The 12,239-nt window shown below is 35.6% G+C and overlaps 3 protein-coding genes across 4 annotated transcripts in view; 2 read left to right on the top strand and 1 right to left on the bottom strand.

The window, feature by feature from the left end:
• dpy19l1l (dpy-19-like 1, like (H. sapiens)) overlaps positions 1-12,239 on the top strand; it is a 754,017-nt gene that overhangs the window by 686,862 nt on the left and 54,916 nt on the right. The gene's annotated exons all lie outside the window — the stretch shown is intronic.
• Positions 478-9,212, bottom strand: psma2a (proteasome 20S subunit alpha 2a). The gene is given in 8 exon segments (NM_001024441.1): positions 478-768; positions 4,082-4,139; positions 4,228-4,301; positions 5,512-5,593; positions 7,351-7,473; positions 7,909-8,041; positions 8,327-8,403; positions 9,161-9,212. Coding segments are annotated over 8 exon segments (705 nt in total). The 5' UTR covers positions 9,202-9,212; the 3' UTR covers positions 478-651.
• On the top strand, positions 9,509-11,569 carry mrpl32 (mitochondrial ribosomal protein L32). The gene is given in 3 exon segments (NM_001045440.2): positions 9,509-9,681; positions 10,989-11,170; positions 11,278-11,569. Coding segments are annotated over 3 exon segments (525 nt in total). The 5' UTR covers positions 9,509-9,590; the 3' UTR covers positions 11,530-11,569.

Below are 12,239 nucleotides of genomic sequence, written 5' to 3' on the forward strand. Positions count from 1 at the left end.
ACAAAACAAGGATGTACATGCGAGAGAGAAACTAGATCCGTTACACCAAATGACCACAATAACAAATCTTTTATTTTGATAACAAATGTGTTATTCAAATTAGAGACATTAAAATAAACATTGAAGGAAAATGTCTTGACATATCACTGACAAAAAAGCGGCGAGGATTTAATCTGTGCCAAAATACGTTTGTTTTGCGTAGGAATATACTAGTGGAAAGGTGTACCAGCTTATTTTTTGGCGCTCCAGCAGTGACGCGGTGCTCTGGATTCTGATTGGCTGACTCAGGCCAAACCTCCTCGTGAGCTTGTTTATGAACACCCGGGCACTGAAACAAGATATTTGGCGCCATATATATTGTAACCTTCATTTCCGATATGAATGATCAGATAAAAATAAGAATTAGCTACACATTTAGTTATTTTATGTAATTTGCTCACGTATAACGAACACCAACAGATAAAGCAGTCAACAGCATTTCAAAAGACCTTTTCTTTTATTTTCTCCTTCAGTAAGAAAGAAAAGCAAAATATAAACAATACAACTTTCACTTGTTTCCATTCGTTAACATAGCTCAAACTCATACTAGTGAAGTTGTAGCAATGAAGACATTAGATAGTCAGTGCTCAGCATCTTGTCAGGAGGTTGACTTTAAGCAATGGCAGCTAGATAATCTTTCACTTCTGCCGGGGTCAGTCGTCTAAACCCCGCTTCATTGCAGATTCCCACCTCGATGTTGTCCTCAGTCATCTGACCTTCAAAACTTTCCTGTAACAAAAGCAGCCACATATAATGTTGTTTGGCACTGGGATCATATGCAACCATGGTCTTAAATAGACTTATGAGGCTTTAAATAAATAAAACATGGTTTGTACATTTAGAGGAACCTTTAGAGGTGGACTCTAGCTAGTCGTGAGATGTTATGAGTGCCACTACAACAACCTGCACAATTTTAAAGGTAATAGGGTATGCAGAGCTAGTGTTTCTTCCTATATTGATAAACTTCTGGTGAACGGTTAATGTGACTTTTTTTCCCCATTTTACACGGTTCCTTTTACAGCAGGGTTCACCAATCTCGGTCCTGGAGGGCCAGTGTCCCTGCAGGGTTTAGCTTCAACTTGCCTCAACACACCTGCCTGAATGTTTCAAGTATACCTGGGAAGACCTTGATTAGCTTGTTCAGGTGTGTTTGATTAGGGTTGGAGCTAAAATCTGCAAGACACCGGCCCACCACGAACAAGTTTGGTGACCCCAGTTTTACAGCATCGATGTTGTAATGTAATTAAAATACAATCAGTAAAATAGACTTTGGAATTAATTTAATTGTTCAAGTGTAAAATGAGACGAAAAGTTGATTGCTCACACGCATCCGTCAGGATCGGCGGGCTAGCGCAGAAGCTTCATTGAATATACTGCATAGATATATACATTAGATGTCGCCTACCCTGTTGTTGTCTATTAGAAGGAATGCGTCAATAGAGCCGCCATTTTGGTACAGGGTAGCGCTCCTTTAAAAAAATGAATGCGGGACCAAGCTGCTGTGGAGGACTGTGGCCATCCAGAGCCAGAGATGTATACATATATACATATATCTATGATTGGGAGTTTTCCTGGAGGTCAGTATGCAAATTATTTTTATTATGAAACTTATATTTTACATCACTTTTCTACATTGATGGATAAGTGATCGCACAGGCATTCCTGACAAAAAGCTTAAGTTTGTGTGTATGGAAATGTACAGTACTATCCACCCTCCCTGTTAAATTTGATCTAATCATGTCCTGAAACACAGCCCCTCTCCTGCTTTCACTTCTCTCACTGACGGAGGGAGCGGTTCGTTTATGAATGAATCTCCATTATGAACGACTTCTTTAATTAGCTGACAATAATACAAGTTACTGGAACCACAGCATCATTCATTTTCTTGTCGGCTTAGTCCCTTTATTAATCTGGGGTCGCCACAACGTAATGAACCACCAACTTATCCAGCAAGTTTTTATGCAGCGGATTCCCTTCCAGCCGCAACCCATCTCTGGGAAACATCCACACACACACTCATACACTACGGACAATTTAGCCTACCACAGCATCTAGTTGTCATATTTCTTTTGCATTGTTTGCTGATTTTATTCAACAAAACTAGCATAAGCCGAGTGTTTAGTGTGAGTTGGTGTGAGACTGTATTATCATCAATCACTTTACCTGTTTAGCACAAAAGTTCAAAACATACAAAAACGTAAAAAACTTAATATTACCTATGAAATGTTCTGCCTTTGTGCTTTGTTTGCTCATTACTACACCCGTACACAGCGCTAAAATCCAGCATCTTCACGTAGTAACACTGTCTTGACTAGTACGGTTGAATAACACTTGTGCTGGGAGCACTGTACAAATATAACGGCGCTATTGACGCATGCTCAGGGTCCCTATGCGATATCTAGGGTATACATCTATGAATATACTGGGGTAAAATAAATGTTCATATTTTAAGGACATGGCGGGAAAAAATGTACAATTGTACGCTTCTTGTACAATCTGAGACCCACTTTATATCAGATATCACTCAGATCGCCGATTTTTAAAGAAAACAGACCTTAAACTCGCTGATTTTGTAATGTAAAAGTTCACTGGAAGCATTTAACCCAGGTTACTGGCAAATTAAAAGTCCTTCCACATATACCATATTAGAGGTATTTAACTGTGTATTGTATCAATAAATTGAAAGTTCACTCAAAAATTATCAATTTGCTGTCAAACACTTTTAAGATATCCTAAAAAGTCAACTGTGATTCATAAAATCTCAACAGTTACAAGGACATTATTTTCAGTTGAGGCCAAATCTAAAAAAAGTATTTAATCCACAGCTTTGACAAACTAGTTTGAGAGAGTTCACAACAGTTTGTTGTGTGAGCTGATTGTTTATAACTGATGTGTGTGTGTTGTACAGTTCATCAAAAATGGGGTTGATTCTGAATGCTGCAACCTGTATTTAAAATTTAGCTGGTATGTTTATTGATTCTCAAAGTGTCAGTAGCCATTGACTAGCATTTTATGAAAGTGAGTTTTGCTTAAGAATTTAGTATTGAATAAATATGAATAAATGAACAGCAAATTTTTATGATGAACAATAACTTTACTTGCTAAAAATGTAAAATGTTTCACAATACAAATTACATTTCGGATATTGTACACAAATACTAACCATGTTTACATGGACAACTGAAATCAAATTATTTGTCTCAATCTGAATACGACAATAATATGATTGAGGTGTTTACATGAGTTGCTTTTTGAATGTTCCTGTCATGATCTTGCTTTACGTATTACAGCATCGATTAACATCATTGCGTCACCACACTATCCGCATTTCCTCTGGAGTTTCATGTCCTTTCGGGTGTTTCATTTTTAATTTGTCTTCTTTAACTGCAGTTTGGCACTTTCACATTCATTCAGGAGCATATTATGCATGCCCCCCGTGACAAACGAGATATTGGATCAGAGTATGAACTGCTGGAAGAGTGTAGTTTTAATGGAATTTGATACCCCATGCCGAATGGGGAAAAAAATCTCTGCATTTTGCAATGCAGGAGTCTGTGGTCCTTCAATGACTCTTTATGTGAAGAGAATATTGTCAAACACCAGTGTGTATGGACTATCCTGTCGCAAAATGCTGCGAAAAGTTCTACAAGGCGGTAATAGTTTGCTTGCGGTGTTTACATTTCTATACAGCACTTCAATAATGCCACTAAAATCGCCGTACTCCACTTGTCTTAATTTGATTTGTTTAGTTCGATTATGACATTTATCATTGCCCAGAGTTGGGTTGCAGCTGGAAGGGCATCCACTGCGTAAAAACTTGCTGGATAAGTTGGCGGTTCATTTCACTGTGGCGACCCCGGATCAATAAAGGGACTAAGCCGACAAGAAATGAATGAATGAATGAATGAATGACAATACCATTACATGGTCGACCCTTAATCAGAGTATTGTCTTAATCGTATAAAAATCGGATTATTGATGTCCATGTAAACATACTCAAAGATAGCATTTTATACATGATCATCAGAGTTGAAACTATTACCTTAAGAGTCAGAATAGCAGTGTGAATTGCATCTTCCAGTTCCAGGTCCTCATTGTATCTGAAACAGAAATATTAAGCAAATGAGAAAGCTGTGTTTAAAAAAAAAAGACTAAATAGATCTTGGATTTTGCGTTTACATATAATACCTTTTTTCAAGGAATGTTTTCCCATTGACATAGTTCTTCCCCATCGCTGTGGCTTTCCATGCAAAGTACGCTCCCTTAAAAAGATCAAACTTCATGTTATTTTGCTTCATGTTGTTTTAAATTAGTCATTTCAGTTCAAACTAACCTGAAATCTTAATAGATTTTAAAATATTTCCCAAGTGCTGCTTAATGAAGAGAATATTTTTCCAACACATTTTTAAACAAGTGTTTTAATAACTAATTTCTAACAACTATTTTTTTTGTCTTTGCCACGATGACAGTACATAACATTTTTCTAGTTATTTTGCAAGATACTAATATTCAGCTTAAAGTGCATTTTAAAGGCTTAGCTAGGTTTTTAGGTTAACTAGGAAAGTTAGGTTAATAAGAGAAGTTATTGGAAAGCAGTGGTTTGTATTTTAGCCAATTGAAAAAAAATTATCTTTTTAAGAGGGCTAATAAACATTGACCTTAAAAATAGCTTTAAAAATAAAAAAAATTAAAAAAATTATTTAATGCAAACTAAAAGAAATAAGACTCAGAGAAATACATTTAATAAGAAATATTTTGAGGGTGTACACTCACAAGGCAACCCAAACCATGCCCGGGCGTATTTCCCGGTTTGTTTGGGAAGTGTGAGTGCTCCGAATCGGGCCCAGGCGCAGTTCAGTTGGCCAGCCCTGGCTCGGTGGGAAGAGGTGTGCCAGAGCGCGGTTCACTTGGGCTTTGGTGCGGTAAGCTTGTAGTGCTAGTGCAAAGCGCACCTGAGACCGAAACTGGAGATGCGACGTCACTTTTAAGGGACTGTTTCATATGGATTTATTATTAATTCTTACTTTTCATTAAACGTGAACTGTCATAGTTTATTAAAGACACAAACCTTAAGGACTTTTATGATAATTTATGATTGTCAAAAGTGGTGGATCTGTTCGCCAAAATATTTGACTGTGTGTCACTACATCCCGAATAACTAGATATAATACATAACAATACAACTAAAGCAATCTCTACTATGCTGAGCGAGAGCGCATCTCTTCCTGTTAAACAGAACAGTCACATCATTGATGACATAAGCGTGCTCGGGGTCAGAAGGTAAAGATGCAGTGCGAGTGCGAGCCGTTGGGGAGTGTGGAGGGGGGACAACCATGTTTTGACTCGGTTCAACACAACCATGGCTAGTGTGAGCACACCTTAAAAGTTTTCTTGCTTTGTTTAAACATCACTTGGGAAATCATTTCACCTTCAACTGTGTGTGTGTTGTGTGTGTGCCAAATCTTAGCATACCGATGGGTCAGACTGGAAAAGGTACGGGCGATCTTCATCCCAGCCAGCAATCAGGAGTGACACCCCAAATGGCCGAACTCCTCTGTCAAAACACAAACATTACACAGAACATGTTATGCCATTTTCACTTTGGTGTACGCACATCAAGCACTTTCTTGAAATCTTGCAGTTAGGCCTGTCACAATAATCAACATATCGACTTATTGCTCAACACATGTGCCTTAAAGGTTCAGGACACCCTGGAGAACTTTTTTTTTATTTTTTAACAGATATGTGTGTGTTGAGCATCAGTTAAGACAACGTTAGCACCTGTCAGCTTTAATTGTGGGGAAAACTGGATAAATTTGAGCTTTTGTCAGCTAATTTCAGCTTCCGGGTTTAAAATGATTTTTGGGCGGTATCAAAATCGGCGACGTAGCGCAGAACTGCAAGTGCAATGATGACGCATCGGTTTCTCATTATTATTCATAGCGGAGTTTTCTTATCCTATGAGAAGAGCCGGCTGCTTAATTATTCATGACTGCGCGTGCTTTCAGAAGGCAAGACAGACCTGCCAGTTTCAAGCAAGCTGTGAGACACGGACCCACGGCACGCAGTAGCCGTTCATGAATGCTCGTATTTGTTTGTTTCCATGATCCACGGGGTTTGTTGCATGTTTTCCCCCGCGATCTTGTCAGGGCCGATCATACAGCAAAGCTGTGTGTGTGCTGCAAGCATTTTTGTCGGGAGAACAGTACGAGAATTGGAGAATGGCTGACGCTGTCTTTTATCAGGAGTTCGTTCACATTTAGACACATCGCCATGCTGCTGTGTTTGCCTAAATCCTCTATATTACCAGCAGGGCTAATGGTTAAAATAGACAGTTCAGGAGACCTGCTGCACTGAGTCTGCATTCAGATCTATAATTTAGACCCGGGGATCGAGGGTGAATCCTCATTTATAGTGTTTACATGAACACACTTATCTTTATAATGATATAAATTGTGGTTATGTGTATATGAAATTACAAATAACAAATGTAACAGGGCATTAAATTACTGTTTATTTCTTTGCATTTTAACTTTGTGAACTATAAACTCATGCGGCTCCTCAGGGTTTGTGTCTCATTTTGTGAGCTAAGTGCTAACTGTCAACAACAGTTGTTAGCTCCCCTTTCTCCCCTGCTGGCCACGCCCACTCCTGCCCTGTGCTCACGAAGCTCCACGCCCATTAATCATGCATCTTTTGAAAAAATTCTGAAGTAGACTTTAACCGAAAGTGGGGGGTGTCATGGCCCTTTAAGCATTTTTGGTGATGCAATATATATCCCCATAAATAAAAAACTATTCTAGCAACATTTTAGCTGATTGTGCAACATATCTATCTCTATTAGAGGTTTCCGTGTCAGTATGGTTAAAAAACACTGTGGTATTTACTATAAATTACTATAGTATATTTTAATATGGGTGTCTGACAACTGAAAATATATCTGTTAGCAGATTTCACAGCCTCTATTACTTTTTACCTTGCACTTTTTTGTTAACATTTATTATTAGGATAAGCATTTTTACATTCTGATTCCAATGATTAATTATTAAATTGTTAAAATGACTATAATTAAATCAAATATTCTTACTAATGAAACATGATGTGTTCTTGGGAAGAGTGTACTTGCATTGCGATGATATTATATTTTCATTCTGGCATTATATAATGAGTGGCATAAAATGGTCTTCCAATAACAATAGCATAATTATTCGCAATATATTTTGGTGTAATATATAATACAACTAAAAATAGATATTTTGACAGGCCTACTTGCAGTAATAACATTGGTCTGCGAATAACAATCAAGCATACCCTGATTGTGTGTACTCTTGCATGACAGAGGCCACTCTCTGAACAAGCTGGCCTGTAGGAATTGGCTCCTGATAGACCAAGAAGTACTGCTGAGCCAGCTTTCGTGCCCTTCGCACAAGAACCCTGCAGACATAATCAAACACTTTTACAACAACATGACATATCCAACTTCTGTGGTTTACATATAAGAATATGCACAATCCAGCTGAAGATGGTAAAGGGTTAGTTCACCCAAAATTTTAAATTCTGTCATCATTTACTCATGTATCAAACATGTTTGAGTTTGTATCATCATACTAAAGAATGATGTAAAAAAACAGCCATTGACTTCCATAGTATTTGTTTTGGTCCTACTATGCAGGTCAAAAGCATTTTTTCCCCAACACTTTTTTCAACAACTTGTTTTATAATAAACAAAAAAAGATTATAAAAGAACAATCTGAGAGTGACTAAATAAATTTTTTTTTAGAGAACTGTCTTTTTAACACAATCTGAATATACGCTTAACGTTAATTATTTTTAAAATGGTGTTTGGTCATGCAGGCTCCAAACTCATACCTGTAGTCTGGACCCATGCCGCTGTAGACCATACCGATGTGTTTGGTTATGGGCTCTACTTTGTGCACACTCTGCTCATCATACAGTATAGATTTCTGCTTCTTTTCTGTGGCCAGAACAACACCATTTGAAGCTGTGAAAGAGAAAACAGGATGAAATGAAAGTGAACGGAGCAGTGACTAACTGTAAGTTACTCACGGAAATGAAATTCTGAATAAGTACATGGGAAACCTTAAATAAACTACAGGATTCAGCTATAAAGAAAGAAAAGAAATAAAGAAAATAAAGAAGTCACACATCTCGTCTGGCCTGTGGACAAGTATATATTTTTCTTTTATTGTAGTATTTACTTATAGTATTCAAGTTTTATAGGCCATGCAAAACTAATCAAATAAATAAGAACATATATTGTTCCAACCTTTAATTCCAACTGAAGGAGCACCAGCCGCTACAGCTGCCAGAGCATATTCAATCTGGACCAACTTCCCAGAAGGGCTGGAAATGAAAAACACACACAATATTTAAAAACTCTCTGCAAAGACTAATACAATGATGATTTGAGTCAATGAATGCTATAGTTTATTGCTCAAAAACAAGTTTGCCAAAGAAAAACTTCTTCTATTACTAATACTTTTACTTTTTAACTTTGCTATGACATGCACAAAGCATTTGTAAATGCAAAAATACGCAAATAAGTTAGTATTATTAAATATCCTATCATGATAATCCTATTAAATCGGATAAATTAAAACATTAGTGTACTAGTATGCACTTTTACATAAACGTCACATACTGTTATATTTCCTTATTTGTGTTTTATATATAAACAGACATTAAATGGTCCTCATAAACTGTAAGCTTATTCAAGTGCATGCTTAAGTTATATAAATGCACCAACAGGAATAGGTTTCTATTATACAGTGAAAGTGAAAGTAAATCGTTATTTTGTTCAATCTATCAATAATAAAAAGCAGAGGTGAACCCAGTTGTCCTTTAATTAGTAATTAGTTTAATTGATCGCTCTGTAAAGCATTAAGTGTTTATTCAATGTATTTATTACGTTTAATGCACACGACTGAAAGCAGCACTGCATCACAAACAACAGTGACTCTGCATCAGCGCTTAGTTAAGAATAAACACGTTTAATAAGGGGAACGCTCTCCTAAATAACAGTTTTAGAGATTCGCTAAAATATACATGCATTTTATCATCATAAATATGTTGAATATATTGACATTAGGAGGTTTATTACCTGAAAGTGGTGAGAGAGAAACTGTACCCTCTTTCTGCCATGGCTGTGTCTGACTGTTGGGGAAGTGACGCAAGGCGGTTAATTGATCTGATTGGTTTCAAGAGTTACTGCTGTTGTCCAATGAATTGTGGGAAATGTAGTTTAAACTTGTTTAAAATTGTACATTTTATTATACCGTGCACTAATTTGGCTAATAAAGTAGCAAAATATTTATTTGGTGTTTATTTATTTAAACATTGAACACATTTTGCTCTCACCCTCTCGCAATTATTATTATTATTATTTTTTTTTTTAAATCGTTGTACTAAAACTCCCAGAATGCAAAGGTGAAAACAACCACGCGCAGGCGTAGTGGGTCTTTTTGAGATTTGACCGTGAAGATGTTTGGACTGTACATGCTGCATTGAACTGAAATAAAATACCAAACACAATGACATTATTGGGCTTGCTCCAGTTTCTCGGACGTTCTTTGCATCGTCTGGAACTCCGTTTAGCACAAGCGGCTGGATTTGACAGCTTAGGTAAGTGAAAAAATATATCAAACGTGTCGTGTAACACTGCCCAATGTGTTACTCTTATCACGAGTGTTTAAAACACTAATATTATACTTAGGATGAAGTTAGGATAGTTTTACTCTACGTTTATTTTTTATCGATCTATCTATCTGTCTGTCTGTCTGTCTGTCTGTCTGTCTGTCTGTCTGTCTGTCTGTCTGTCTATCTATCTATCTATCTATCTATCTATCTCTGTCTGTCTGTCTGTCTGTCTGTCTTTCTGTTTAACATAATACGTTGAGGACGTTCCATCTTGTAGATATCAAACACAATCAAATATGAAAATTACTGTTTTGAGACAAGACATCCCAAAATTATGATTATTATAATAACCCATGTAGTAAAATAAGCGAATAAATCTGTGCTTAATTACACAAGTCATATTCCTTCTGATAATGATATTGTATTTTATTCTTCAATCTTAGTTGTATTGTCTTATTGTTTTTTTTATTCTTTTTTGTATTATTATTATTATTATTATTAAGATATAATAGCTGTATGCAACAAAGTGAACATTACTTTTTTCTTTATTTTTTAATAACCAATTATTTTCCCCCAAATCCCAAACTTATGGCATTTTATGTGTTTTACAAAAGCAAAATAAGTCAGTTAACACATTTCCAGTATACCTAAACATAATTGCATAAATGATGGTAATAATGGTATTATTTTTGCAATTATATTACAAGGTAGATGTAGACGAGAATGTAGAAGAGGAAAAAAAAAACAATAAAATCTCTAAAGATAGAACCAACAAGACAAACAACACTGAAGAAAAACTCCAAATACAGCTCACAAAGGGGATAAATTGAGTAGAATGTCTTTTATTATTATTATTATATAATTATATAATTATAATAATTATTATAATTAATATTATTACTTTTTATCTTTAAATGACTATTTTAGTCTTGTTGTTTTCTTCTAAATTATGTAATAATGATTATTTTTATATTTTAAATGCTACTACAAACACTTCCACAGACATTTAAATGGAAATAAAATGACAAAAACGAGTTGGATTGATTGATTGTACTATTTACATGATGGCGCTATATATATATATATATATATATATATATATATATATATATATATATATATATATATATATATATATATATATATATATAAATTCTATATATATAATTTATAGATTTTGGGTCTATTATTGTTTTAGCAAGTCAAACCCGTTACTCAGTTAAAAAATACCATATTTTTTTACTTATTTTTTTAGCTGAAAAATTACTGAATCACAACCTTTTTTTATACAGGTCCAGCTCTGGCAGTAAATGGTCCCAGCGTTTTTCCTCAACACAGTCACAACAGCGATGAAGAAAACTCTCAGCCCAGTTTTTTGGACAGTATCTTTTGGATGGCAGCACCTAAAAAGAGACGAACCATTGAAGTGAACCGGTGCAGAAGACGAAACCCAAATAAAATGATAAAAGTCAAGGTAAAATCTCATAGTTTTGTCTCTAACTAGAGCATAAGACAGCTTTCATGATGATATACTCTGATGTAGTAAACTGCAAGTTGTTTTTACGTTCTTCTCCCCTCCAGTACAACTTTGAGCCGTGTCTAGAGTGTGGAAACATGAAACTGAAGCACACTCTTTGTGGATTCTGTTATGAAAAGATCAGCAAGGAGACAACCAACATAAGGAGGCAAATGTCTGTGATGGAAGGTGGACCTCTGAAAGCTCCCGCTGTAGAGTCTGTGGTGTTGTATGAAAGTGAAAAGCCCTCTGATGCAGATCAGGGCAAGCGGATAGTTGAACGCAACAGGAAACGTCCATATTGGTTTAGCTTGTGATTGCAGTGAAATAAAAACCTTTGTTTTGTTCAATAAGAAATCTGTTTCCGTTTTATTAACTGAACATTTTATCTAATATATTTTTTCTATCATTGCTTTGCTTGATTACACTCCTTGAAACACTCTGTATATCATCTTAGCTAAGATTAGATGAACGTCTTTAAAAGCCACACAGTTTAAAGCTTCAAATCAAGTCATGGCCTAAATTATTAGCCCCCCTGTTTATTTTTTCCCCAATTTCTGTTTAACAGAGAGCAGATTTTTTTCAATACATTTCTAAACATAATAGTTTTAATAACTCATTTCTAACAACTGATTTATTTTATCTTTGCCATGATAACAGTAAATAACATTTGACTAGATCTTTTTCAGACACTTCTATACAGCTATTTAATAACATGGTTCGGCTGGGTCAGTTGGCGTTTCTGTGTGGAGTTTGCATCATGCTCTGCTTGTTAGACAACATTCCTTTGTATAAAAAGTTTGAATTAATTTCATAAAGCTTGCAGAAATCCCAAATAAGCACTTAGTTATTTAATACCTACAAATTTGACTTGTCCATAATACTGAAGATGGCGTGACCAATATAAACACAACTGTTTTTACAAGTCTTTTTCATAATTTCTTCATTGCATTAATCTACAGAAATGTGATTTTAACATAACATTTATCACATAAATCAACAACGTTACTGTTTTTAAAGACGAACA

This window comes from Danio rerio, chromosome 16 (genome assembly GCF_052040795.2).
Source record: "Danio rerio strain M-AB ecotype USA chromosome 16, GRCz13ab, whole genome shotgun sequence".
Lineage (NCBI taxonomy): Eukaryota > Metazoa > Chordata > Actinopteri > Cypriniformes > Danionidae > Danio > Danio rerio.